This window comes from Culicoides brevitarsis, chromosome 2 (assembly GCF_036172545.1).
Source record: "Culicoides brevitarsis isolate CSIRO-B50_1 chromosome 2, AGI_CSIRO_Cbre_v1, whole genome shotgun sequence".
Taxonomy (NCBI): Eukaryota; Metazoa; Arthropoda; class Insecta; order Diptera; family Ceratopogonidae; genus Culicoides; species Culicoides brevitarsis.
The window spans coordinates 42134953-42160843 of NC_087086.1; the positions used below are offsets into that span (position 1 = coordinate 42134953).

At 33.0% G+C, this 25891-nt stretch overlaps 8 protein-coding genes across 13 annotated transcripts in view; 4 read left to right on the plus strand and 4 right to left on the minus strand.

Moving 5' to 3' along the window:
* Positions 1 to 247: 247 nt before the first annotated feature.
* Positions 248 to 1271, minus strand: LOC134831537 (lysozyme-like). Of its 2 annotated transcripts, XM_063845286.1 has the most exons (4): positions 1054 to 1271; positions 837 to 992; positions 464 to 776; positions 248 to 398 (listed from the first exon to the last, which is right to left on the minus strand). In XM_063845286.1, the coding sequence occupies exons 1-3, from the start codon at positions 1208 to 1210 to the stop codon at positions 490 to 492; spliced, it is 600 nt and encodes a 199-aa protein (XP_063701356.1). In that variant the 5' UTR covers positions 1211 to 1271; the 3' UTR covers positions 248 to 398; positions 464 to 489. The 2 variants fall into 2 exon arrangements, with proteins under 2 accessions (XP_063701356.1, XP_063701355.1); XM_063845285.1 differs by having other exon boundaries at positions 259 to 776.
* Positions 1272 to 2842: 1571 nt separating this feature from the next.
* Positions 2843 to 5545, plus strand: LOC134829194 (slit homolog 1 protein). Its single transcript, XM_063842192.1, has 4 exons — positions 2843 to 2873; positions 2945 to 3537; positions 3599 to 3765; positions 3824 to 5545. Exons 1-4 carry the CDS (start codon positions 2843 to 2845, stop codon positions 5253 to 5255), a joined length of 2223 nt encoding a protein of 740 aa, XP_063698262.1. The 3' UTR covers positions 5256 to 5545.
* A 176-nt stretch (positions 5546 to 5721) lies between these two features.
* Positions 5722 to 14071, minus strand: LOC134829195 (uncharacterized). Its single transcript, XM_063842193.1, has 3 exons — positions 13371 to 14071; positions 6338 to 6783; positions 5722 to 6275 (listed from the first exon to the last, which is right to left on the minus strand). The coding sequence occupies exons 1-3, from the start codon at positions 14069 to 14071 to the stop codon at positions 6115 to 6117; spliced, it is 1308 nt and encodes a 435-aa protein (XP_063698263.1). The 3' UTR covers positions 5722 to 6114.
* Positions 7814 to 13296, plus strand: LOC134831950 (carbohydrate sulfotransferase 11). 2 transcript variants are annotated; one of them, XM_063845796.1, is made up of 4 exons: positions 7814 to 7978; positions 9883 to 10366; positions 11767 to 11917; positions 11978 to 13296. In XM_063845796.1, exons 2-4 carry the CDS (start codon positions 10211 to 10213, stop codon positions 12760 to 12762), a joined length of 1092 nt encoding a protein of 363 aa, XP_063701866.1. In that variant the 5' UTR covers positions 7814 to 7978; positions 9883 to 10210; the 3' UTR covers positions 12763 to 13296. The 2 variants fall into 2 exon arrangements, with proteins under 2 accessions (XP_063701866.1, XP_063701867.1); XM_063845797.1 differs by lacking the exon at positions 9883 to 10366.
* Positions 14072 to 14150: 79 nt separating the features above from the next.
* Positions 14151 to 18413, plus strand: LOC134831948 (DIS3-like exonuclease 2). 2 transcript variants are annotated; one of them, XM_063845794.1, is made up of 5 exons: positions 14151 to 14360; positions 14532 to 15514; positions 15573 to 17392; positions 17667 to 18042; positions 18105 to 18413. In XM_063845794.1, the coding sequence occupies exons 1-5, from the start codon at positions 14261 to 14263 to the stop codon at positions 18285 to 18287; spliced, it is 3462 nt and encodes a 1153-aa protein (XP_063701864.1). In that variant the 5' UTR covers positions 14151 to 14260; the 3' UTR covers positions 18288 to 18413. The 2 variants fall into 2 exon arrangements, with proteins under 2 accessions (XP_063701864.1, XP_063701863.1); XM_063845793.1 differs by having other exon boundaries at positions 14151 to 15514.
* Positions 18316 to 20853, minus strand: LOC134831949 (DNA replication licensing factor Mcm7). Its single transcript, XM_063845795.1, has 3 exons — positions 20698 to 20853; positions 20538 to 20641; positions 18316 to 20473 (listed from the first exon to the last, which is right to left on the minus strand). Exons 1-3 carry the CDS (start codon positions 20729 to 20731, stop codon positions 18446 to 18448), a joined length of 2166 nt encoding a protein of 721 aa, XP_063701865.1. The 5' UTR covers positions 20732 to 20853; the 3' UTR covers positions 18316 to 18445.
* Positions 20854 to 22214: 1361 nt separating this feature from the next.
* LOC134832023 (uncharacterized) lies at positions 22215 to 22963 on the plus strand. Its single transcript, XM_063845910.1, has 2 exons — positions 22215 to 22457; positions 22578 to 22963. Exons 1-2 carry the CDS (start codon positions 22364 to 22366, stop codon positions 22826 to 22828), a joined length of 345 nt encoding a protein of 114 aa, XP_063701980.1. The 5' UTR covers positions 22215 to 22363; the 3' UTR covers positions 22829 to 22963.
* A 1801-nt stretch (positions 22964 to 24764) lies between these two features.
* Positions 24765 to 25891, minus strand: part of LOC134832671 (large ribosomal subunit protein uL2) — a 76132-nt gene continuing 75005 nt past the window's right edge. For 2 of the 3 annotated variants that reach the window (XM_063846778.1, XM_063846777.1), the window contains exons 2-3: positions 25566 to 25719; positions 24765 to 25497 (exon numbers count right to left, since the gene is read on the minus strand). In XM_063846778.1, coding sequence (XP_063702848.1) covers positions 24850 to 25497; positions 25566 to 25703 — 786 coding nt within the window. In that variant the 5' untranslated portion in view covers positions 25704 to 25719 and the 3' untranslated portion in view covers positions 24765 to 24849. Of the gene's footprint in view, positions 25498 to 25565; positions 25738 to 25891 lie in introns of those variants that run through there. The other variant, XM_063846779.1, reaches the window with a different exon arrangement.

Consider the following 25891-nt stretch of genomic DNA (forward strand, 5'->3'; position numbering starts at 1 on the left):
AAGATCACATCACGACAGTATATGACAGTGAACTATCAACATTAATTTTGTCTCTCGCGAGAAATCGCTCCGAATACGAAACAAAAAATGAATAAAGAAAAAAAAGAAACTCACGAGTAATCTTATTTGGTTAAATATTTGTGTGGGCGGTTGTTGTAGTTTTTTTTTCATCTCTTTTTCTTGTCTTGTCTCTTATTATGTTTTGATCATTGTTATTTATTTTATTGTAGAGAGCAAAATTATTATAATAATCTTCAGCAGGAACATTTTTTGTTGAGATTTCAACTCAACGTCGACTGTTTCTTTGTCTTCATTTGTGTGAACTTCAATTTTTGGCTTCGTAAATCGTAAATTTTACAAAAATGCGAATATCCGAGCAATATTTGATCAATACTTGTCTACAATTTTATTCAAATGTTAAAAAAATACTTTGGCAAATATCAAAAAATGTTGAAATAATCACAATAAAATCTTTGTTTGTTCAATCAATCAATGAAGCATTAAGAGCGTCGTTGTCACAAGTAAGATGCCTGTAATAAAACTACTTGTATTGATATTTGCTGCGGAGTGGTCGGGATCCGGAATCAATTGCGTTGTGTCAAAGTCGTTTCTCATGAGAATTTTCCCATTTAAGCACTTATTCACGTCATCGATCCAACTTTGGAGATGCACTCCTTTGCATGAGGTTTCGTATTTAGGCCATACTTTGAACCCATGGGCAGCTTGAATCTTTTTTGCGCACGTCATGTCATCCAAAATGTTGTCGTTAATGAAATCTATGAAGAAATTTCGTGTTAAAAGCTTAAAAATTGGAGTTAAAAGTTGAAAAATCTTACCATTGCAGTCACTTTTGCACAATCCTCCTCCATTTTTCTTGCCGGGCGTGCAATAATCCATGCTCTGAATCGCAAATAATCCGTAGCTTTTGTGATAACCGTGCGTTGTTATCTTGTCGGTATTCCTTCCGCTCTCCGCATCCACTAAACAAACCCCTGTGTGAAGAAATTATGATGAAATTCCAATATTTACTCAAGTGTCAAAGTGTATGGTTACATGCAGGAAGTAACGATCGATCAAATCCATTGTCTTTCAGAATGTTTGTTACTTCGCATCTTTTGTATTCTTTTGCCGAAACGCTTTGAAGCAGAAGAACGAGCCCGAAAGCAACTAATTTAACCGTGAAATGATTATTGTTGTTAATTAGACACATATTTTGACGAGAGCAAAGCAAAATGAGACACGAACAGAATGAGAATTCGAGTAATACTGAAATATTTTCTCACATCATGCTTACGCAGTAGCTCTCAGCTTGATAAGACAAAAAATAAACAATAAATTGCGTCAAAAATAATCGCTTGAGCGCATTTTTGATAAAATTTCAGCTTTTACGAAGGAGTCAAATTCCAATCGATATCTAAAAATCGAGAAAAAAATGGTAATTCCCAATTTTGTGCTGATTATTCAAACGAACTTCAATTAGCATGTCATAAACATAGCAATAAATAATAATGAACCGAGAATTGTTTTGTAAACAAAAGTGTTCAAACTGTATCTATCTGTCGTTCTCAAAGAGTTACTCACATATGACGTCATATCACGTTCTTATCAATCCGCGTAAAATGTAGACAATTTCTTAATAAATTCATGTTTATTTTTCAAACTGACACTGTTGACACTTTTCTCGCAGGCTGATAAAAGAAATTTAAAGCCGATGATGCACTTTTCGCCGTTTGCAAACACTTTTTGACATCTTCTACCCATGGATTCACGAGACTTCCTTTGCAAGATGTTTCGAATTTGGGCCATGCATTAAATCCCTTGCGTTGTTGGATGAGTTTTGCACATTGCATGTCGTCGTTTATGTTGTTGTCAATGAAATCTGTGTGAAAAAAAATAATTAAAATTTAATAAAAAAGTGAATTTTCAAAGAAGATACTTTTGCAATCTTTTTTACACATGCCGCCTTGTTTGCCGGGTGTACAAAAATCTGTACTTTTGATTTGAAATAATCCGTAATACGTATTTCGGCCTAAAACAGTGACTTTTGAAGAGTCTCTTCCGCTTGAAGCGTCAATTAGACAAACCCCTAAAAGAGAATTTAAATTAAATAAAAATTTAAAAAAAAATTCATAAAAAATTTTTTTTATTTTTTTTTTTTTGTATAAAAAAATATTTTTAATTTTCATCAAAAAATTAAAAAAAAAAATTATTTTTCTTTCCATAAAAAAATATTTTTTAAAAAGCTTTTTTTTTATTAAAAAAATTATTTTTTTCTTTTTCATAAAAAAAATATTTTTTTATTTTTTTTTATAAAAATTTTTTTATTAAAATATTAAAAATAATAATTAAATTGATAACGAGAGGATTCCCTCAAGATCAAGCGCCGTTGATTAAAAAAAGTTCACAAATTACTTACAAGTTGGTAATAATGCTCTATCAAATCCATTTCTTTTCAAAGTTTTGGTAATTTGACATCTTGTGAAACGTTCTGTTAAACAATTTTTCAAGAGAACACAGAAAAAAATGAGAAAAAATAGTTTCATTCTCAAAATTCTGAATTGGATTAATTTTTGACGCAGCAAAGTTCGATTCTTATCAAGTAATGAAGGTCTTTCTTCAACTGTCGTCGCATTTATACCTGAATAAATTAGAGCGGAAATCTATGCAAATATTCATTTTGCTCGATTAAGAGAAATAATCGATTAATTGATTTGACAAGCTTTTTCATCTGTTCTAACATTTCATTTCAGATCCATTCCGCAAATTCTCCTATATTTGCTTTCGATAACAGTCTCTCATCACGCGTTTCGAGTAGAAAGAGGAGCCGTTATTATCAGTCCTGATGATCTTCATAATCTTCTACCATCGAGAGCGTTAACTAAATTAAATGGTAAGCTTTTAATTTCTAAAAAAATCAAAAAATAATAAAAATTTTTTTTTTTAGAAACCAACCAAAGTACAGAAGTCACAGTATTACCTTCAATAACAACATCTTCGACAACATTGTCTCCAATTGAGCAAAAACCCTACATCCAAAAGTCGAAAAACATCAAGTACGTCAATAAATTCAACCTGAAACAGCAGGAAGCAATTGTCTCAACGACTCCCGTCGATCCAGGTTATTGGGAGTGCCCGCTCGTGAATCAAACCAAAAATTTAGAGTGTGGATGCGACTTGAAATATACGTTGCGTTGTAGCGGAGACATTCGTAGCTTAGATTTGATAGCACAGAGTTTGAGAGAAGCCAAATTCGCTGTTTCTCTTCTCGATTGCACCTTGAAAAATGTCACAATTTTAAGCGAGGCACGTGTTTTCGAGAATATATCGTTACACGGTTTGGTAATTTCATCCGGCGAGATCAAGAGACTTCACAGAACGATCTTTGCTGGCATGAAATCTCCCGGATTATATGAATTAGGATTGCCAAATAATGCATTGACTGTCGTTCCATCGACATCTTTGCAAGTTTTAAGTAATTTGGATCGACTGGATTTGTCGAATAATAAAATTAAGGCGTTGATTTCATCGGATTTCAGTGTAAGTTAAAAATTTTTCTTTAGAAAAAATAAAAATTTTAATGAAAAATATTTTTTTATAGAACTTACAACAATTAACGTATCTCGATTTGACGGAAAATTTGATATCCAGTATTGCTGCGAGAACATTTTCGCCTTTACAGAAGTTAACAATACTGAAATTGGCAAATAACAGACTTGGCGATGTTGTTTCAAGCATTCAAACTGTCAGCAAGTGTTCAAATTTGAGGTTTGTATATTTTTTCTTTATCTTTTAATAAGGTTTTAATTATTTTTGTCATTAACAGGGAACTTGACTTGCGTGGAAATAACATTCGGGGACCTTTGGATGCTTCAATTTTGCCGTCTTTGAAAAATTTGCGAACTCTCAACTTGGATCGAAACGTTATTGGCTCGATAAAAACAGCAACATTCAGTAATTTTTCATCGCTCGTCTTATTATCGCTTCGTCAATGTCAAATTGATGTTTTGGAAGATCGTGCCTTCGATGGATTGAATTCCTTGCAAGAGTTGGATTTGGGTTATAATGGAATTGTATCGATTTCATCACTCATAAACTTACCAAAACTCGTCGTTCTTAATTTAAAACACAATTTCCTGCGAGCTGTGTCAGCTGATATGATTTCTCCCTTATCGCTTATTCAACAATTAGATTTGTCGGATAATGATATCACCACTGTGCATCCGAATGCATTGCGAAATGTGACGACATTAAAGAATTTATCACTTTTGAATAATCCGCTTGATTGCGATTGTAATCTCCGTAATTTACGAGAGTTTTCAACGCCAACGAAGATACTTTATGGAGCTGTTTGTCAAACACCGCCGCGTTTGGAAGGAGCTCCATTGTTGCAAATCCCGCCGGAAGCATTAACGTGCGATAATCAAGGAATTCCTGATACTTCGAGTTCGATAACGAACCAAATGAACAACACTTTTTTGAATTACAATCAAAATTTTGGAATGATCGAAGATGCGAGTGACGAAATAAAATTGGAAGAAGTACATTTGAGTATCGATTACGGACTTTTGATGATATGGTATATCGCAAATCCCTTAAAAGGATATAAATGTAACACATTATTCGTGTTCGAAGACATCGAAGGACGAAATGTTGTGAGAAACTCCTCTCCCGTAAATTGTGAAAACAGTCGTTCGAACCGTGCAAACTCCTTTACTATCCTGATTCCTGATGGATTTGACTTCAATCGAGGCGAATTGTACAAATTTTGTTTGACTTTGAGTACTGCGAACAGCAATTTCAATGATAATGTAAATAACGAACTCTTATTTGGCTGTTCTGACTTCATTGATGTAACGAAAGATGTCAAAGTAGCTCATAATACGATCAATAAAAGTACGAAACCATTGCCGGAGAAACTTCCATTGGAATCAAATGTCTCAAATAGCACCGATATATCGACTTTTGATAAAATTTCCGAAAATCCAGAACCAAAACCGATTCAAGCGCCGAGAAATGACATTCCCGATAACGATGAAGATGAGGAGGAAATTGAAGAAATTATTGATGATGACCTGAAAACACGTCGTCGCGTGTTAATAGCTCTCGGGGCAACAATTCTTATTGCGAGCGTGTGTATTTTTATTGTTGCTGTATTTAAAATATATGCACAAAAGCGTCGAAGACACATAAGTGCGGATATTTGTCACTCCATTGATAGCGAATATGTGAAACTCGAAACAACCACAACGTTATGAAATTACATTTTTTGTATTTATTTGCACAATTGTTCAAGTTTTGTGTGTTTAAGAGAGCAAATTTTCTAGTTTATGAACGTTGGGGAGAAGAAATGATAAGAAACTTTCAAATCCCAAGCGTTTTATATTTTGTTTTGTTTTAAATTTTCATTTTTTTTATTTGTGAACTGTGATAATATATTTATAAATGTAAAAGAATTTTTATAGTAGATTTACGAAACTAACAGAAATTGTAAGAAAAAAGACGTCGAAATTCAAAGCTTAGACTAACCAAAATAAAATCTCAAGACTGTGCCATTTTTGTACATAAATAAAGTTAAAATAAAGAGAAATTTTAAAAAAATTTTACCTTTTTTTTAATTTGACTTCATATTAACTATATTTTTCTTTGACATTGATTAAAATCACAAAATTTTTGAATAAAAAAATATATTTTGAGTAATAAAATTTTCATTTTTCGCATGCATTTGTCGATAAAAGTCTTTCACAAGCAATATCTGAAAGAATTTCTTTTGAACTTTGATCTCTGATGAACTTTTCAAATCCATTTTTGTCCTTTTCTGTGCCAATTATGTGTTGTATCTCATCAATTAATGAATATCGAAGATTTTGAATCAATTTTTCTTTTTCTACTGCATTTTCTCTCATTGTAATTTTACATTTTTCATCGAATTCTGATACAAAAGTCTTCACAAGAGACACCAATTGAGTCTCGTTTCCGTAAATTTTGACATTGAACGTTGTTGAAGTTGATTTTTGCACACGAACAACCATTCCTTTTAAAATTCCTTCATTTTGGTACAGAAGAGATGAGCTTACAAAACTTTCGTTCATTGGTATAACTTCAAAAAATGTTGTTTCAATTAAATTTTCTGAAGTTTTTATAGGTATGTAGTTGAATCCAAAATTTTTTACAAGAAAATCCTGAATTTCTGTTTCTTTTAAAGGGATCAAAAGCATAAACGAATGACAGATGAATAGATGATGTACTTGTTGTTACTGCAAGAAGATCAATTAGACCTAAAAAATAAAAATTTGTTAAGTTTAAAAAAAAATTTTAAGAAATTTTGATGAAATATTACATTCTTGTTTAAAATTAATCCATAATTCGGTACAAAAAAGCTCTTTTTGTGTAATTTGTACGTCACCAAAGTGCAATTGAAGATCGTGTTGAACATTTTTCTCGTCATTTACGTGATAATTTACAAAACAATTGAACGTAAAAACATCTTTTTGTAAGTTCACAGCCTTATCAAGTAATAATTTGACATCCATAGTAACAATCACGATGCCTGATTCCTCGCCATGTAAGTTTCCATTTTCACTAACGGTCCATTCTTCTTCAAATTTTGGATCTCGATGTAGATCCGTGTAATTTTCTTCTTCATTTTCAAAATTTTGTAACTTTTGTTTCAATTCTTCCACAGAATGAAAATCCTCAGCACATCGATAAAGACAAGAATTGTACTCGAAATCCGTTATTTCCTCGCAGAAAACTGTTGCTGTGATGTTTAAAGCTGTTATTGGTCTGAAATGAAAAGAAAAATTCAATCAACAACGGTTTTATCCAAGTTTTTTCTCTCTCAAAGGTGTTTTTGTCTCTCACATAAAACTGCGCATGCGCAGAAATCAGTTGTACAGGTACAAATAATCAGTTTGAAAGCCGCACACGAAACAATAACGGACCTGTGTTAATAAAATTGTTCGACAATATCAAAGGTTGTATCAAAAGATCATCGCGATGTGAACCGTAAAGAAATTTCCAAACAAAAAGTAGGTGAGTTAATTGATGATTTCATTAAAATTACGCATTTTAATGAAAAAAACTGACATAATACTCGTTAATTTTTAGCTTTATGCATAACGTCAAGTCGCTAATTGTCGTTGAAGTTAATTAACTCTTCAGTCCGTGTCATTCAGTCTCAACTCAACTAATCAACTGACATAAATATCGCTGTAAAATTGCCGCTTGTTGTCAGATTTGCTGCAAACAATACACGTGTGAGTTGTTCGTGTCGCTCATTTTCATTCATTTATGTGTTCCAACATCATACAACACAGCAAAAAGGCAGAGCAGAGAGAAAATCAGATAATGTTCGGTCTCTGGCGAATTTTCCGAGCTATGCGTGTTCGTACAATGCGAAAATTGAATGAAAACACGATTAGTGAGGAACTGTTGGAATTAATTTCCATAAATTTCTCCCCCATCAAGATCGACCAACTCCAATTGTCTCTCCCTATCTACCATATACACATCCGTATGGCATCTTCTGCGCACGATTGTTATTTTTCCTTCGTTTCCATACAAAACAGAATGAAAATATAGTACATCAGCAGCTGAGTTCCATATAACACACATAAAAATATGAATCTGATGTACGATTCTCTCTCCGCGATTCTTTGCGTTTCCATATACGAGCGAGTATCTTCTTGGTTGGAGACCGTAGTCTTGTACAGATATTTGTCGGATACACACACACAAGAAAACTGCAATTTTCTTTTAGTTTTTTCATTCATCCAATTCTATGAAAAGAAAAATAATAAAAAAAACATTAAAAAAATATTTAGTAAAATAATTTAAAAAAAAAAAATAATAAAAAATTGATAAAAATCGAATAACAGCAAGACAATCATTGAGAAAAGACTAAAATTGTGTAAAAAAGTGTTATATTTATAAATAACTTGACAATACTAAATACGCTGTCGAAGAAAAAAAAACTAATGTGAGAACCAATTTTGCAACAATTGAATTTTTTACTCATTTTCATTTCACTCCGTTCTTAGAAAGATAAATATTTGATAAAAATCACTTGTCAAGTAAAGTGTTTTCAATGTTTATCTTTTGGTCGTTGATTTTTTTCCTCTTTCTTTACGATTCGTATCTTTTGCCGAAAATTGTAAAAGTAAATAGAAACAGTAGACGAGTGAGAGATAAATTGATCAATTATCGCTAAAAACGACTTTTGTTTAAAATGACGTGAGGTTAAAAAAGTGACTTTAATTTAATTATCGCTCTACTGGATTTGGATAAAAAGACCTTGAGACTCCTTCAATTTTTTAAACAACAATTAGCTTCGTCAGTTGCATGTCATTCCCGTTCTACCTTTTTGCTGTTACTAAAGTCATTATTTATTTAGAAACTTCTATTGACAATCGGACAACATTATTATTATCGGTAATTTGAGCGACATTAACGTCGATGCATTTCATCGCAGCTCGCTGCCCTCCTGATAACAAAACTCGCACATAAATTATTCACAAAGCACATAACGATGATTTATTGGAAACGTTCTAATGTTTAGCTCACTTTACTCGTACGACATCATCATCATCGTCTAAATTTCGCTTGAACGTATTAAAAAGTGATAAAATTCTCACAAGGTCACTCGAAGCGCATAAAAGCACGAAAATCAACTTCAAGCACGTTTCATTGATTCCTCAACGTGCTTTAGATTATTATTTTTTTTTTTCGTTAAAAACCAGCCTTCTCCATGAAACTTTAATTTTAAACGAAACGAGTGTCTATTATACGTTCTTATGACTAACCAAGTAGCTAATTAGCATTCAATTCAAATTTATTTAAAATCCCACAAAAACAACTTTGATCCATTTATATAACGTTTTGTTCATCGCATTGATGGTTCGGTCATTGTGATGCATTTATTCGATTTTGGAGAATGAGAATTCAGTAGTAACAGCTCGACAGACACTTTACATATTAATGACTTGAAATTGTTTGTGTTATTGAGAGTTTGCCAACAATTGACGATTAGAATTTGGAAATTTACCTTTTTTTAGGCTGAAATAAAAATTTAAAATGTTTCATGTTAGAAGAAATTTTGTCTTCTTTTGTCAAAAACTTAAAAAAAAAAGAAATAATTTCTAAAGTAAATTTAGAATTTTTTAAAATTTTAAATTTTTCGAAAAAAAAAATAAAAAATTTTTTAAACTTTTTCGAATTTTTTTTATTTAAAAAAATAAATTTAAGTACAGTTCATTAAGAAAATTTAAAATTGTAAAAAAATATTTCAATTTTCAAAAAAAAAATTTTTTTTTGAAAATCACTTTTTCAAAATTTTTTTTTCATTAAAAAAAATCATGAGCTCATTAATAAATTAAAATTTTTATATTTTCGACAATAAAAAAATTAAAAATTTTTTAAGTCGAAATGTTTTAAAAATGTTTAAATTAAAAAAAAATTAATTTTAGTAAATTTCATTAAATGATTTTAAAATTTTCGAAAAAAAAAATTTTTAAATTTTAATTTAAATTATTTGGTTCGTAAATTTTATTAATTTTTTTTTAAGAATTTTTTTTTAACTAAATTTAATTTTTTACACTTTTTGAAAAAAAAAACTTTTTAGACCATTTGTTAGGATAAAATACGAAATATTTTTGTTCATTGCTTTATCCTTCAGCGGTGTCGCTGTCATAATTGCGGGCACTTTTCGATTTCATGCTCATCATTTTCCCATTATCTCATCATCATTCTAACTAACAAGCCACAAAAACAGTTCATCATCAGCATGTTTTTTCTTGTTGTCGCTATGCATTTAATGAAACATTCAATTAGATCAACATGAACAAACGCAAACATTTAGATAACTATCATTTTCATTTTCGATAGAGTGTAACGACGAAAAAAAATATCAACAATGTAGCCATCACATCAACTTCATCCGCAGCAAAAAAGAAAAATATCATTGCAGAACAAACAAAAAAAAAAGTTAAATAGGAGAAACTTTTTGTTATCCCAACAATTTGTGTCATAAAGTGATCCATAAAGCGGCAGTTTGTTGAGCAAACACAAAAAATCAAACCAAACATCGACGAAAAAGGTTGAGAATCGAACGGTTTTTCAATAAAAATGTGACACAGCTCGTATCAGTCACCGAAAATAGTTGATTTTTAGGAAAATTTTCGAGGAGAGGAGAAGAATTGAATTTAAGCGACGAATGAAAGCAAGTAATACATCGTGTGGTTGCAAGCCACAATGTCGGATCCTGAAACGATGCTTTTTGTTCTTTGCGACAATTTCCATCTTACCCTTTGGACTTATTTATATGCTTACCACAAATGACGGAAGTTATCGGATTACGAAGCATTATGAGGTAAGTTAAACCTGTTTAGATAGATTTTCATGTAATTTCCGACAAAGTTCAATAATTTCCGTGAAAACGCCCGGCAATTCACTTCCTGACGTTATTTATGATCCCCTTAAACTAATTATCTCTCTCCAATTGGCAAACAGCGACAAGTGAACTGAATAACAATAAAATAAAAAATAAGCACGAAATTCGTTTGATTGGAAAATCAATATATGAAAATTCGTGTTTCGTACGAACAACAATAGATTGCAATAATGACTATCTCTCCAACAACAACAATAATAATGCCTAATAATAACACAACAATGTCGTGCCGTATTATTTGAGCAACGAACAGAATAAAAATATGCCTTTTAATGCAGAATGTTCGTTTTTTTTTGACACCCACGTAAAAGCGAATGAATGAATTTTCCATTTTTTGAACTTTGCTGTCTGTATTTCACCCGAAATTGACACAAAAAAATTTTTCACGTACATCATATTCGAAAATGCCATTAAAAGTTGTGTAACTTGTCTAAAAAGTTGGGGTACGACGAGATTTGAGTTGACAAAAAGTTGTTGGAGTGTAAATTTGAACAACATATGAATGGAAATTTCACACTTTTCTTGTCTCGCACAACTCACAAGTCAGAATGAATTAACGCAAATTTACGGAAAATCGTTCAGCGGGAAAATTAGCTACCGTCTTGCGTGTTAATAAATTCACACGTGGGTCCTTTGCTAAAATTCGTTCTGCTTAATGACATGTAATTATAATGAAAATCTGACCGAAAGATGATTTTTTTCGGAAAAAGGCCATTCAAAATTTTTTCCGATGCTTTTGTCCCATATCCCGTTTTAAAAGTCGAAAATATTTTTTCAAAAAATTTTCAAAATTTTTTTTAAATTTTTTCGATTTTTACGAAATTTAACATGAATTTTCTTCTTCAAAATTTTTTTCATAAAATTATTTAACAGTAAAATTTTTTTGACAGTTATTTTTTTTTTTTTAAATTTTTTTTTTTTTGAATTTATATTTGAAATATTCTGAGATCAATTTAAAATTTTCACATCTCAATATTTTTAATATAAAATCAACTAATTTATTAATGATCAAAAATTGTTAAAATTTTGTCATTTTTTATGAAAAAGTATTTCAAAACTTTTTTTTATTAAAATAAAATTTTTTAAATTAAAAAAAAGTTTTTGGGACAAAAAGTTTTAAAAAAATTTGGAACGCCCTAATTATTTAACGAAACTTTCCATTCATTCATGTTTAATTTTTTTTTGTGTTGTTGTCGGGAAATGTGCGTGTTGTTGCCTTGTCATCAAAAACTGTTTTTTATTTCTGACCCGCCTTAACCTTTTATCGCCTTTTAAATACAGGGAAAAATGAATTAATTCTTCTTTTTTCTTCGTTTCAGTCGGAAAATGACACGTTCGATGGTACACATTCGCATCGCATGGCACAAAAATTGTTTCCGCCCGAAATGGAGGAGAAAATTGAAGAGCGAATGAGTTTAAGGGCAGCAAGACTTGCAGAGAAATGTTCCTATTATGGATTGGATGTACATGGTAAGTCTTATTTTTATATGTAATTTTAGAAAAAAATCGATAAATTTTTTGTTTTAATAGGAAACGATTCTCTTCACAAGCCAAATGCATGGGAATTTCTCATCAATCACAAACATCATCTGCTTTGGTGCAACGTCTTTAAAGCAGCTTCTACATCCTGGATGTACAATTTCAACGTACTTGCCGGTTATTCTCCGGAATTCCTGAAGAAAACGAAACTCGTACCTTTGATTTTAGCACGTAAGCGATATCCGCGACCCAGCGTCGAAGAACTCATCGAAGCACAAAACGGTTCAATTACCTTCTTAATTGTGCGACATCCGTTCGAGCGATTACTGAGTGCGTATCGAGACAAACTTCAATTTGCGCTTCCGCACACTTTGCATTCAGCACTCGGGCAAAAGATCATCCGAAAGTATCGCGAGAAGAAATTTCAACTAAAACCCTCAAAATACGCCATTCGATGGCCCATCTTCGGGGAGTTTGCGGAATACCTCATCGACGAATACAAAGCGGGAAAAATGCTTGACATGCATTGGACTCCGATCACGCAATTCTGTACGCCGTGCCAAGTGAAATTCGATGTAATCGCGAAATTCGAGACGCTCGACGAAGATCAGCAATATCTCATACACAAAGCGGGTTTGTCGCATCTCATTGCGCCGCAATGGAAAAATAGCGGAAAAGGCAAAAATACGTCGGATTTGCTGAAAAAGTACTATTCGACACTTACACAGCGACAAATTCGGGAGATATATGAAATCTTCAAATATGACTTTGAACTGTTCGGATACGATCCGCAACCGTACTTTGAGATGGCACAAGCGGATAATCCCGTAGAATAGAGCTGCTCATCATATCTCAGCTAATTTCTTAGTTTTAAACAACGTTAATAATAAACAATTGTGATACTTCAAAAAAAAAACTTCAATAATTAGAATGTACTAAACTACTTTTAAGCGCTAAAAAATTTAATTGCGTCCGTAAGAAAAATATATTTAGTAGTTGTAACTAATTAAGTAACAATTTTCAACTATACACTGATTTAAATCTATTATATAGGTGATAGGAAAAAGTTTCGGGACTAAAAAGCTAAGCAAATGTTAAGTTTTTGTTGAAATCCAATAATTTTAAGTTATCTGCTTTTAATTTTTTTTTATCAAAATTCTTCAAAATCTATCAAACCACAACTTATTCTATACTACTTAGGCACTTGCAATAGAATTTTCTCATAGATCTTCTCTTCATAGACATTCGTAGAACAGTTTTCCATCCAAATTTTAATAGTCGGTCAAAAAATATTTAATCTCAAGTTACAAATAATCGAATTTTTAAATAAAGTCAGTACAAAATGTTGCAATTATTGCAAAATTATTCGAAAACTGAGACAGCTTTGTTCCTTATGTGATTGAAAAATTAGATAAAATAAATATATACAGAAAACAAAAAATACCTTTGAGATGTAGCATTAAGAATTGGAAGGCCCAAGATGAATTTTCCATTATGAACGCGTTTCCAATTGTTTGCGTAAGGTACGAGAATGACTTTTTCCAATTGATTTTCACTTCTTAACCGTTTTGGAGCTGTTTTGAGTTCATCACATACATTTTGATAAAGATTCGCATACGAATCGAACGATTCTTGGCATTTTACTTTTTCCTCATGAAGTAATTCTTTCGCTTTTTTGACGATTTGATCATCAGGCTCTTCGAATGGAGCATTTTCCGTTGGATTTTCATCGTCAATGAGGTTTGTAACGATAGTTGATGAGTCTAAAAGACGAATTTCGATGCTCGGATGTCCTGAATTTGATAAAATTTTGATACTTTGTACGTTTTCATAACAAGTTAACAGCTCAAGGGTTGATTTTCGTTGAATTATGTTCAAATATTTGCCGGATTTGATCAAATAAAATACATTTCTCGATGAATTTTGGTAGTTGAAGAACAGTTGAAACTCCAAGGTGCTTTTTGCATCGATTTTTTTCAAGGTACAATTGTTTATTACTCCTCCGTCTTGTATTTCAAAGAGTTTTCCATCTTTGGAAATAAGAATATCGATATTTAACACAGGACTGACACGAATTTTCCGTAAAAATATAGAATTTTTGAGCAATTTTGCGGGAACCGCATTTTGTTTTGTTTTTGCTTTCATTTCTGAAACGTCAAAAAATCAGCTGTTCGTTTCTGTTTACGTTCAGATTAGAAAGCAAGTGCACGAATTTCTTAGATTTTACGCTTAAAATCGCTTTAGATTTACAAAATCACTGTAAAATTTGTAAATATTCTAAATCTACACGAGTTTAAGCTTAAATTTAATGCAAAAACCTGTCAAAGTTCAACAATGAACGCAAATGATGAAGTAACAAAGTCGACCGCGACGTCGACAGAAGAAAACAAAGCAGCAACAGAGGTCAGCGAACCCTCAACCGAAACGTTCAAAGGTAAAAACTGTGATGTCCTGCGTTATAGTGTGTCGTTTTTGCTTGATATGCGTTTCAAATGCGAGAAATTTGCACCTTCTGACGAGTTGGTTCTGAAATTAGTCCATTTTCGAATCCAAGCTTGTCACACGAAAGAATCGACACAAATCAATTTATCGTCTTCGCACTTAGATATGCTGATGGATGAGGATTTGCAACAAATTGTCAAGAAATATGAATCGGAACGAGCAAAGTCATCGTCAGCAGAGTCAAATTTGGAGTCGAAAACGGAAAATGTTGAGTTGTCAAGTTTGCATCTCAATATGTTGATGGACAAAGATCTATTTCGAGTTGTGACGAAATACGAGCTGACTCGTAAATTGTTGGCGGATGAAATTACAACAAAGAAAGAACCGAAATGGTTGTTAAAGGATACGGAATGGACAAAATCAAAGCCCGGGACATCATCAGAGTCGCCCAAAAAGTCGGATTATTTGCTAAATTTGGTTAAAAACAACAAACCAACAAATTTGACGTCGCTTTCTTCCATCGAAGAGCAGATGACACGAGAAGCGAAAGCTGAATTCCTCAAAAAACAGATTCAGGTAAACATCAAAGTAGCAAATGCACAACTTGAAAGGATCAAAAAGGCACACAAGGAACGCACGAATGCAAAAGAACCCAAAATTCAAAGCAATATTGCCCCAACTGCCAATGAAATTGCGAAAAAGGAGACAGTTCGTTCTCGTACAGAGTCCCAAAGTTCTTCGAATACGTCGAGCTCAACGAAAAAACGCAAAAATAAGGCGGAAAAATTGGTTCAGAAGCCATTGTCGATCAATAGCAGTCCTCTCACGAAGGAAGAATACTTGATTTTGTCGATGTTGATGTTAAACACGCCAATTGAACGTGAACAATATCTCATCAAAATCGCAAAAGAACGAAATTTATTGCAAAAACATTCATCAAACAGCAATATTCTCGTCATGAATCCCAAATACGGAGGGATTCTTCCAACTATTCGAGAACAGGCGAAACAAAATATTGATCAGATGGCGCCTTGTGTCTTGCAAGTCAATGGGCAACAACGACTTGTATCGAAAAATGGGGAACAAACGACTTCAAAAGCTCGAATGATTGTCAAGAACGGAGAAAAAGTCATGTTGAATGGAGCGGTAAGATTTTTTAATAAAAATTTTACAAAAAAATATTTTAATTTTTTAATATTTTTAGGCAAAAGATTCAAAATCCGAACGAGAATCCGAGGATAAAAAGCGAAAATTCAAAGTTGACAGTATCAAAAAGGAACTTTCGTACCAAGAACAAGTCATGCAAATTGTAAATGAAGTTGAAGAGCTTCCAGAAGATCCGTCATTGCTAAAACATAACTTTAAGATGCCCCGATTTCCCGTTAACGATGCCAAATATCAAGAAAATGTTGATAGTTTTGTGAAAAAGCTCGTTTCGGAAAACGCGGGACATTTGCACAAAGGCGAAATTCGTATCAACGCTAAAAATTACGGACAAGCCTTCGTTTGTGACAAAGAAGCTCGTGATGTGTTCATTGGTACGCCATGTCTTCGTCGTTTCGCATTACAAGGAGATGTAGTTGAAATTTACGTTCATCACGGCGTCGAAGTAGAAGTGCCCGAATCTCCGAACGATTTGAATGTAAGTCGAAGCGAATGTGAAGGAGGCGCCGCTAATGTTGAAGTCGAAGCAACTGCGCCGACAAAACCAAGGAAACTTGGATTCGTTACGCGCATTATTCAGAAGAAGCATAATCGACAATGCATCGGAACATTTTCAGAAACATTTTCGAAAGAAACCAAAATGGCAAGATTCGTTCCGCGTGACATCAAAATGCCTGTAATTTATATTCCGAAGCAAAATTGGCCAAATGCGTTGTTGTTGAATGATCCAAAAGACGTTGAAAAAGTTGTATATCTTGCGGAAATTATCGAATTCAAAGGCGAAAAGGCGATTGGAAATATTTTAAAGCCTCTTGGAAAGTGCGGCGAACTTGAAGTTGAAAACGAAGCAATTCTCGTACAAAATAATCTTGACATCACACCATTTTCGGAACACATTATCAATCAATTACCGAAATCTCCTTTCGTTATACCCGAAGAAGAGTATGCGAAACGAGAGGATTTACGAAAAACGACAATTTTCACTATTGATCCGCTTACTGCACGTGACCTGGATGATGCACTTTCATGTAAAAAGTTGGAAAATGGAAATTATGAAATTGGAGTTCATATTTCCGATGTGACTTATTTCTTGAAAGAAGGTACAGAACTTGATGATTTGGTTAAAGAGAAGGCAACTACGATTTATATGGTTGATAATGTGTATCATATGTTACCAAAGCCTCTGTGCTTTTTGTGTTCATTGCTTCCGGGCGAAGATAAGTTTGCATTTTCGGTCTTTTGGGAGATGAAGGAAGACACGACGATCGTGAAAACGAGATTTGCTCGCACAATTATCAATTCTTGTACACAATTTGCATACGAGCATGCACAAAAAATCATCGATTTGCCCGATGATTCTCCATTAGACGAAAAAGATTTTCCTCAAATTGCTAACGGAGTGTCGTTGAAAGAAATTCAAGGCATCATTAAAGTGTTACAGCGATTTGCAGTCAAGTTGAGGGAAAAACGGATGGCAAATGGAGCTTTGAAAATCGATCAACCCAAATTAAGCTTCCGTTTGGATCCAGAAACAGGAAAACCCGTGAGTTACAGCGTGTATGAACTAAAAGAAGCGAATCGTATGATCGAGGATTGGATGTTTTTAGCAAATTGTTCTGTGGCAGCGTTTATCTTCAAATATAAGCCTAAACACAGCATTTTACGAAATCATTCAAGACCGAGTGACAATGCGATGGATAATTTGGAAAATACGTTGAAGAAATTCGATTATGTCTTGAATGGAAGAACGTCGACAGAGTTGAGAGATACGATGGAACAAATTATTAATGCAAGTGCCTCGCCTGATGGAGCAAGAACAGTTATGAATGTTTTGTTGTCAAAACCGATGCAACGTGCAAAGTAAGTTTTTTTTCATCAAAAATTTTTTATTTTTAAAAAAAATATTTTTCATCAAAAATTTTTTATTTTAAAAATTTTTCATCAATTTTTTTTATTTTAAAAAAAATATTTTTGAACAAAAACTTTTTATTTAAAAAAAATATTTTTCATTAAATTTTTTTTATTTTAAAAATTTTTTTTCAAAAATTTTTTAATTTTTAAAAAAATATTTTTCATCAAAAATTTTTTATTTAAAAAAAAAATATTTTTCATCAAAAAAAAAAAATTTTTTTAGATACTTTTGCAGCGGAACAGCAACCCAATTGGAAGATTTCTACCATTTCGCACTCGCCGTCAAAATGTACACACATTTTACAAGTCCGATTCGTCGTTACGCTGATGTTATGGTTCATCGTACACTCGCAGGCATTTTGGAATATGCTCCTCCAAGTAATCGAAGCACGGAAGAACTTCAAAATCTCGCGAATATTTGCAACATGCAAAAGTACAATGCAAAAAATGCCGGAGACGAGTCCTCAGATTTGTATTTCCGCACGTATTTGAATCAAGTAAAGAGTATCAAGACCCGCGCTGCTGTAATTTCGCTCGGAACATACAGTTTGGAAGTTGTTTTGATGCAAACGGGACATACTGTTAAAATATTTTACAAGGTAAAATTAATTTTTTGAATTTTTTTTTGGTTAAAAAATTAAAATTTTTAATTTTTTGACAGTACCTCGAGCCTCATACGAAAGTAATTGCGGGACAAGGAGAGAAAATCACAAAAGTGTTAATGTTCTGGCCTACAAATGCTGACATCAAACCACGCAAAATAACACTTTTCAGTGAATTAGTTGTCGAAGTCACAACTCAAAAGATGAAATTGGCTATCAATCGTGTTTTTCCTGAAGACTGAATAATATCGTAACAAAAAAACAAAAAGCTGCTTTAACATGAAATTTTTATTGATATTTATTTTTCTTGAAAAAAAAAATGACAAACGAGTAAAAAATTTATTAAAAAACAGAAATACAAAAAGTTAGAGAGGAAAAAAATTAATACTAACAATTTATTTTAGATAAAAGTGATTTTGGTGCGTGTTTGATTCACTTGCCACACATTCAGCTCTTCATATTCCTCCAAACACATATCAACTTGATCAGGTTTGAAGCCTTTTGTCGTGCAGCGATCCATAACTTCGCTAACTTTGACAGTTTTGCTTTGCCCGGCGAGTTCTCGAACCAAAGCGAAGATTTTGTCGGAGGTATTGGGAATGTGCGTGCGACGTTCATTCGTTGTTGTTTGATTAAGTGAATCTTTCGACATTTCCAAGAGTCGCAATGCTTCGGAGACATCATCTTTTTCCACAGCATCAGCAAGACGAAGACGTGCAAGTGCAGTTGCAAGTCGTAAAATACCCAAAAGGTTACGAGGCGATGTGAATGTCATATCGCGATTATTACGAGCTTCACGACGCAACTCAACATAAGCTCCAACAATGTAATCCGTAAGTTCGTCAGGAATAACGGGATTCTTTCGTTTACAAAGTGAGATGTAACGACGAATGAGATTCATATCCATCGTTTTGACATTCGAAGCTGGTTGTACGCCATGTTGATGTACATACGTGATATGTTTCGCGAGACGCAAATCGTTATCGCGATCTGGTTTGTCTTGAATCAACCACAAAAGATCGAAACGAGACAACAAAGCGGCGGGCAATTGAATATTTTGCTCAATCGTACGACGAGGATTGTAACGACCAAATGCGGGATTAGCAGCAGCGAGAATTGAAACACGAGCATTTAAGCATGTCATGATACCCGCTTTAGCAATACTGATAGTTTGTTGTTCCATGACTTCGTGAATGGCAGTACGATCAGCTTCAGCCATTTTATCGAACTCGTCGATGCAACAAACACCCATATCAGCAAGAACGAGAGATCCGCCTTCGAGAATCATTTCTCCCGTATGAGGATCTTTCATTACAGCAGCAGTTAAACCAACGCCAGATGATCCTCGTCCCGTTGTATATTGACTACGAGGCGCCAATCGATCAATATAACCCAAAAGTTGAGATTTTGCAACACCTGGATCTCCCATCAAGCAAATATTGATGTTTCCACGGATTTTCATGCCATCAGGGCGTTTATCGACTCCTCCAACGAGAAGTAATAAAAGTGCTTTTTTCACATCCAAATGCCCATAGATCTCAGGAGCAATACTGCTTGCCAATCGTGTATAAAAATCATCTTGCGACAATTCTGCTAATTCAGCAGGCGTCAATTCAGCTCCCAATTCGCTTTCATCCGTTTTATTCAAACATGCGATGCGATGAGCTTCGACATATGTATCTGACAACAATCCTGAAACCATTTGACGGAATCCCGATCGTACAAGAGGCAAGAAAATTCCCGTAATAACAACATGATCTCCGGGTTGTCCGATTCTCGTGTTCTCTCCGCGACACAAAATCGTCAATGAACGCGGGATATGACCAACGGGAACTTGATCGCTGTGTTCCTGAATCTTGATTTCTTGGAATTTCATGAATTTCGATCCACGCGTTTGCAAATACAACCGACCGCCGGCTTTATTGACGCGACAATCCTCCGAAGGGCAATCTTGAACAGGCATAAAGCTCAAACTGTTCACGGGTTGATAAGTTTCGGCGCCGCAACGATCACAAGTGTAGGTAGCAACAACCATCATCGGCTTGACTTCTGTCGAACGCGTAACGATACCTCGAACAGTAACGAGTTTTCCCATATTTTCAGCTTTTACGTCACGAATAGCAACTGCCTTATCTTTGCTCGGAGCTTTGAAATAAACTTCAAAACGTTTCATGAGTTCTTGCGGAAAATTGTTGCGAGCGTCTCTGTCTTCGTTGACACGACGATTACGTGATTCCATGAGCAAACGATGCTCAATGTAAACATCCAACGCGTCTTTGGCAATTACTTCGCGTTCCTTGTACGTTGGAAGTAACTCGAAAATGACGTCGGAAAAGATGGAACAATAACGACGAGTGTTTTTCATGATGTTTGCCGCGAGTTCTTCATCTTGTTCAGCAACATCGTCAAGTTCGATGGTAATGGCGACCTGAGACAAACAAAGAAATTTTAACGAACTTTTCCTTACAGATTTTTTTTTTTTTGATGCTTACTTGTTCACGATGCGCCAATTTGTTCAATTGTGCAGCATATTTGAAAACTTTCTTGTCATCGTCATCCGTAACGCAGTATTCAACGAGAAAAGTTTTGATATTTTCTGCAAAATCGAGAGCGTCAAACAAAAGCAAAAGATGCTTGATGCAAGAAATTTACCTCTATCAGCAGCATATCCATCCTTAGCAGCCATTCTTTGATATTTTGTACTTTTATACGGTTAGTTTTATATTTTTAACTATTTATAATTATATTTTTAGGAATATTTATCGAGATATTCGTCAAAATTATTTGGCTTTGTGGTCTTCGTCTCGATTGAGCGGGAAAATAATGAGTAGGGATGTCAAGACTGCGCTTTTTGAATATTCGAAAGGACAGAGTGAGACGATCGAAAGTGATACTGTTCAATTTCAGCCGACTCACTCAGTCACTATGGATTTCGCGCGCAATTCAGTCACGAGCCTCACAACTTAACGATTAAGTCAACTCTTAAGTTGAAAACTTAAAATTAATTGTCTTAAGTTGAAGATTCAAAAAACTAAATTTTTATGTTGAAAATTAAAAATTATTTTTTTTTGTTAAAGATTCTAAAAATCAAGTATCATAAGTTAAAAACTTAATAACCAAAAGTCTTAAGTTAAGAACTTAAAAACCTAAGTTGAAGATTCAAAGTATGAAATTCTTAAGTTAACGATTCAAAAAATGAAAGTCAACTTAAAATAACGTAGCTTAAGTTGATGACTTAAAAACAAAAAATCTTAAGTTGAAATTTTTTTTTTCAAAATATTCTTAAGTTTTGTTTCCGTTAAACAAAAATTTTTAAGTTTTAATTAAAAATTTTTATTTAAAAAAGGTTGAAAAAAAATCATAACAAAAAAAATTGTTCATAAAGAAGACTCAAAGAAATCTTTAAAATTCAAAATTTTGCTCTTGTTTATCTAGTTTTAACCAGTTCTGCATTAATTTTTAAGAAACAGCTGTTCGTCGTGTGAAAGTTTATGCAAATCTTCAAAATTGATCCAACTTATATCATTTCGCGATACTAAATAACAAACATGAATATTACGAAAAAACTAAACAAAAAACAAGAATTTGTAATATTTTGTTACATAAAATTTGTTACATTTCCAGTTCTTTGTTATTACTTCAAAAATTCGTTACAAACAAACTTTTTGAAGGTTACTCAAAAATTCTTAAAAACGAATCTTCTTTTTTTTCAAAGTTGTTAATGACGTCGTAAATTTTTATTTATCGATAACTGTTTTGACTGTTAATTTGCTCACGTACATGTTTAATATTTATTTATTTACAAAAATCCCCATGTCTTATATGGCGACAAACTCAACTGTAAGAATTAAGAAAGATACACGCGCAAATAAGTGATTTCTGATCAAAACAGGTTGGATGACACAAAATGCCCTTTGAGTTGCATAAGAACAGCGCAGAAAAAGGTGATTGAACGAGAAAGTAAACAACAAATCAAAACCTGCTCCTTCTTTAACTTTGGGTTTTTACACAGAGTGAAATTTTGCTCATATGTGTATCACACGTTAAAGAAGTTTCCCATATTCCGGCATGCGTCAAAAAATCGAAAAATACATACTAATTTACTTACAAACAAAAAATAAAAAATAAAGACCGATAAAACTCACATGAATAACCGGCTTTTTTAAAGTTATGACTCTTCGCATATGGATATACGATACAATTTAACGTTAATTTTTACTATAAAAACGACGTTTGATTCGTTGGTCTTCTTTGTTTCTTTGAATCCGTAAAGGTGTGAGCACTGTTTCGTGTTTTTTTGGGAAAAAGTTCAAACAAGATGAAATTCTTGATCGTTTTTGCCGTTGTCATTGCTGTTGCATTTGCTGCTCCAGCACCGCAATTCGGCGGATTTGGCGGAAGTGCATCGAATGGTAAATAAAAAATAAAAAAATATTTTGAAAAAATTTTTTTTAAAAAAATCAAAAAAAAAAAATTTTAATTTTTTTTTGAATTCGTGGCAAATTTTTATAACAAAATTATAATTTTTTTAGCTTTCTCTAACTCTCAATCATTCGGCGGAGGCTTCGGAGGAGGCGGTTTCGGAGGTTCAGCTGCTAATGCAGGAGCTTCAAGTCAATCGTTCAACCAAGGAGGATTAGGCGGCGGTTTTGGAGGATCTGCTTCGAATGCATTCGCCGGATCTCAATCCTTCGGAGGCGGCGGTCTTGGCGGAGGATTCGGAGGTTCAGCTGCTAATGCAGGAGCTTCAAGCCAATCTTTTAACGCTGGATTTGGTCGTTAAGATGCTTTCTTTTCGAAAATTATCTCTTGACCATGCTTAGATTAACGTATTAACATCTTTACGAAACTTCAATTGGACCTCAATACTCAGATATAATGCTCAGAATTATTTTGTAAATTAGCTGTTAAGATTCAAAAATACAAAAAAAGCAAAAAAAAAAAAATTATTTGTGATATTTTATTTGAGAATCTTCATGTTTTTTTAAAAGTTATTCTTTGTAATTCATAATTAAGAAAAGCTTAAGTTGACTTTTAATAACGAGTTCATGAAGTTAAATTTTATCTCATCGTTTTTTTTTTGTACTTTATAAATTGATAAGTTCATTGAAGAAAAATGAAAAAATGAAAAAAAAATCGTTAAAATTCGTTAAGACAAAAATTTACTCAAGCACTTCAAACGATGAAAAAATTTTCAAACATTCAAAAAAAAATTTGGAACTTAGCATTGCTTTTTTTCAAAATTTAAAAAAATAATTTTCATTTAAAAAAAATCTTAAATTTTCGAAAACTGAAATTAATTAATATTTTCGTCAACTCCTGTTTTGAAGTGCAAAATTAAATCAAAAACTGTGTCAAAGCCATTTTTGTCAAATCTTGCTCCAAATGGATAAAAATTTATCAGAGGGGCTCTAATTTATCATTTTTAATCATTTTATAACACAAAACTGCAAAAAAATAGAATCTGAAAAAAACATTTTCCTTTGACATAGTTTTGTTTTGAAAACTAAATCAAGAGCAAAAAAACTGTGTCAAAGCAATTTTTGTCAAATTTTGCTCCAAATGGATAAAAATTTATCAAAAAATTTATCATTTTTAATCATTTTGTAACTCAAAACTGCCAAAAAATTGAAACTGAAAAAAAATTTTTTCTTTGACATAGTTTTGTTTTAAAAACAAAAAATGTGTTTTTTGTCAAATCTTGCTCCAAATGGATAAAAATTTATCAGAGAGGCTCTAATTTATCATTTTTAATCATTTTATAACTCAAAACTGCCAAAAAATTGAAACTGAAAAAAAAATTTTCCTTTGACATAGTTTTATTTTAAAAACTAAATCAAGACAAAAACTGTGTCAAAAACTGTGTCAAAGCAAATTTTGTCAAATCTTGCTCCAAATGGATAAAAATTTGTCAGAGGGGCTCTAATTTATCATTTTTAATCATTTTATAACTCAAAACTGCCAAAAAATTGAAACTGAAAAAAAAATTTTCCTTTGACATAGTTTTGTTTTGAAAACTAAATCAAGAGCAAAAAAACTGTGTCAAAGCAATTTTTGTCAAATTTTGCTCCAAATGGATAAAAATTTATCAAAAAATTTATCTTTGTCAAAAAAAAAATTTCTGTGTCAAAGCAAAAAAACTGTGTCAAAAACTGTGTCAAAGCAATTTTTGTCAAATTTTGCTCCAAATGGATAAAAATTTATCAGAGGGGCTCTAATTTATCATTTTTAATCATTTTGCAACTCAAAACTGCCAAAAAATTGAAACTGAAAAAAAATTTTCCTTTGACATAGTTTTGTTTTAAAAACTAAATCAAGAGCAAAAAAAACTGTGTCAAAGCAATTTTTGTCAAATTTTGCTCCAAATGGATAAAAATTTATCAGAGAGGCTCTAATTTATAATTTTTAATCATTTTATAACTCAAAACTGCCAAAAAATTGAAACTGAAAAAAAAATTTTCCTTTGACATAGTTTTGTTTTAAAAACTAAATCAAGAGCAAAAAAACTGTCAAAGCAATTTTTGTCAAATTTTGCTCCAAATGGATAAAAATTTGTCAGAGGGCTCTAATTTATCATTTTTAATTATTTTACAATTTAAAACCAAAAAAAAATTAAAAATTTTATGCTTTTGTGACAATTTCAGAGATTTCAAAAAAAAAAAAAAAATTTGAAAATTAAAATTTTGTTTCGATATGAGAAAAAATTAAAAAGACAAAACTTCGTATCAATTCATTTGACATTTTTTTATTGATGTAATATTTCGTGAATCAGAGAAGCAGAAGGTTGTTCACTTATTTATCTGCTTATTTCTTGTCCTTTTCCTTCAATTTTTCATCTCCCTTTCCGCCACGAATACGACCCGTACGACGAGCAGCAATAAGACCAACTTTGCGACCTGGAGGAGTTCCTCGTTTAACTGTCGAGGCTTTACCAATATGTTGATGGTTACCACCGCCGTGAGGATGCTCAACGGGATTCATGGCAACACCACGTACCTTGGGCCAGCAGTTACGCTTAACCTTGTATTTGTGATAAGCACGTCCTGCTTTCAAGATTGGTTTGTCGATACGACCTCCGCCAGCAACGATTCCAACCATAGCACGATTGAACGATGGAATAACTTTCTTGGCGCCCGATGGCAACTTGACACGAGTCTTGTGTGTATCGGGATTATGGGCAATGACGGAAGCATAGTTGCCTGATGTACGGGCAAGCTTTCCACGATCGCCGGTTTTCTCTTCCAAATTGCAGATGATGGTACCTTCAGGCATCAAACCAACGGGCAAAACATTGCCGATTTGGAGTTGAGCCTTCTTTCCGCAATACACGAATTGTCCCGTGTACATGCCTTCGGCAGCGACGAACAATTCCTTGCGCGTCTTGTAGCGATAAGGATCACGGAAATGAACGACAGCTAATGGAGCTCCGCGACCTGGATCGTGAATGATTTCCTGAAAAATTAGAAAAAAAAATATTGAATTTTTTTTGTTGAAATTTTATTTTTTTTTCAAAAACTCACCTTGACGACGCCCTTTAAGTATCCGCGACGTTCAGCAAAGTCAAGAGGGCGGAATTTAGGAGCTCCCTTGCGTTTTTTTGTATGGGCCGTGAAAACGGAACCCGCTCCCTTACGTTGTGCACGAATCACACGTCCCATTTTTTTGGGTTATCTTCTGAAAAGAAATCAAAAATTATCAAAATTAGTCACAATTTTTAACAAATTTTTAGATTTTTGCGAATAATTTCAAAGTATCATGTCAACATGCTCTCATCAATACTACACAAAACATTCGTATGCGGAAAGTGTGTATGCACGTGGCTATATATTTTCCTCATTTTTCACGT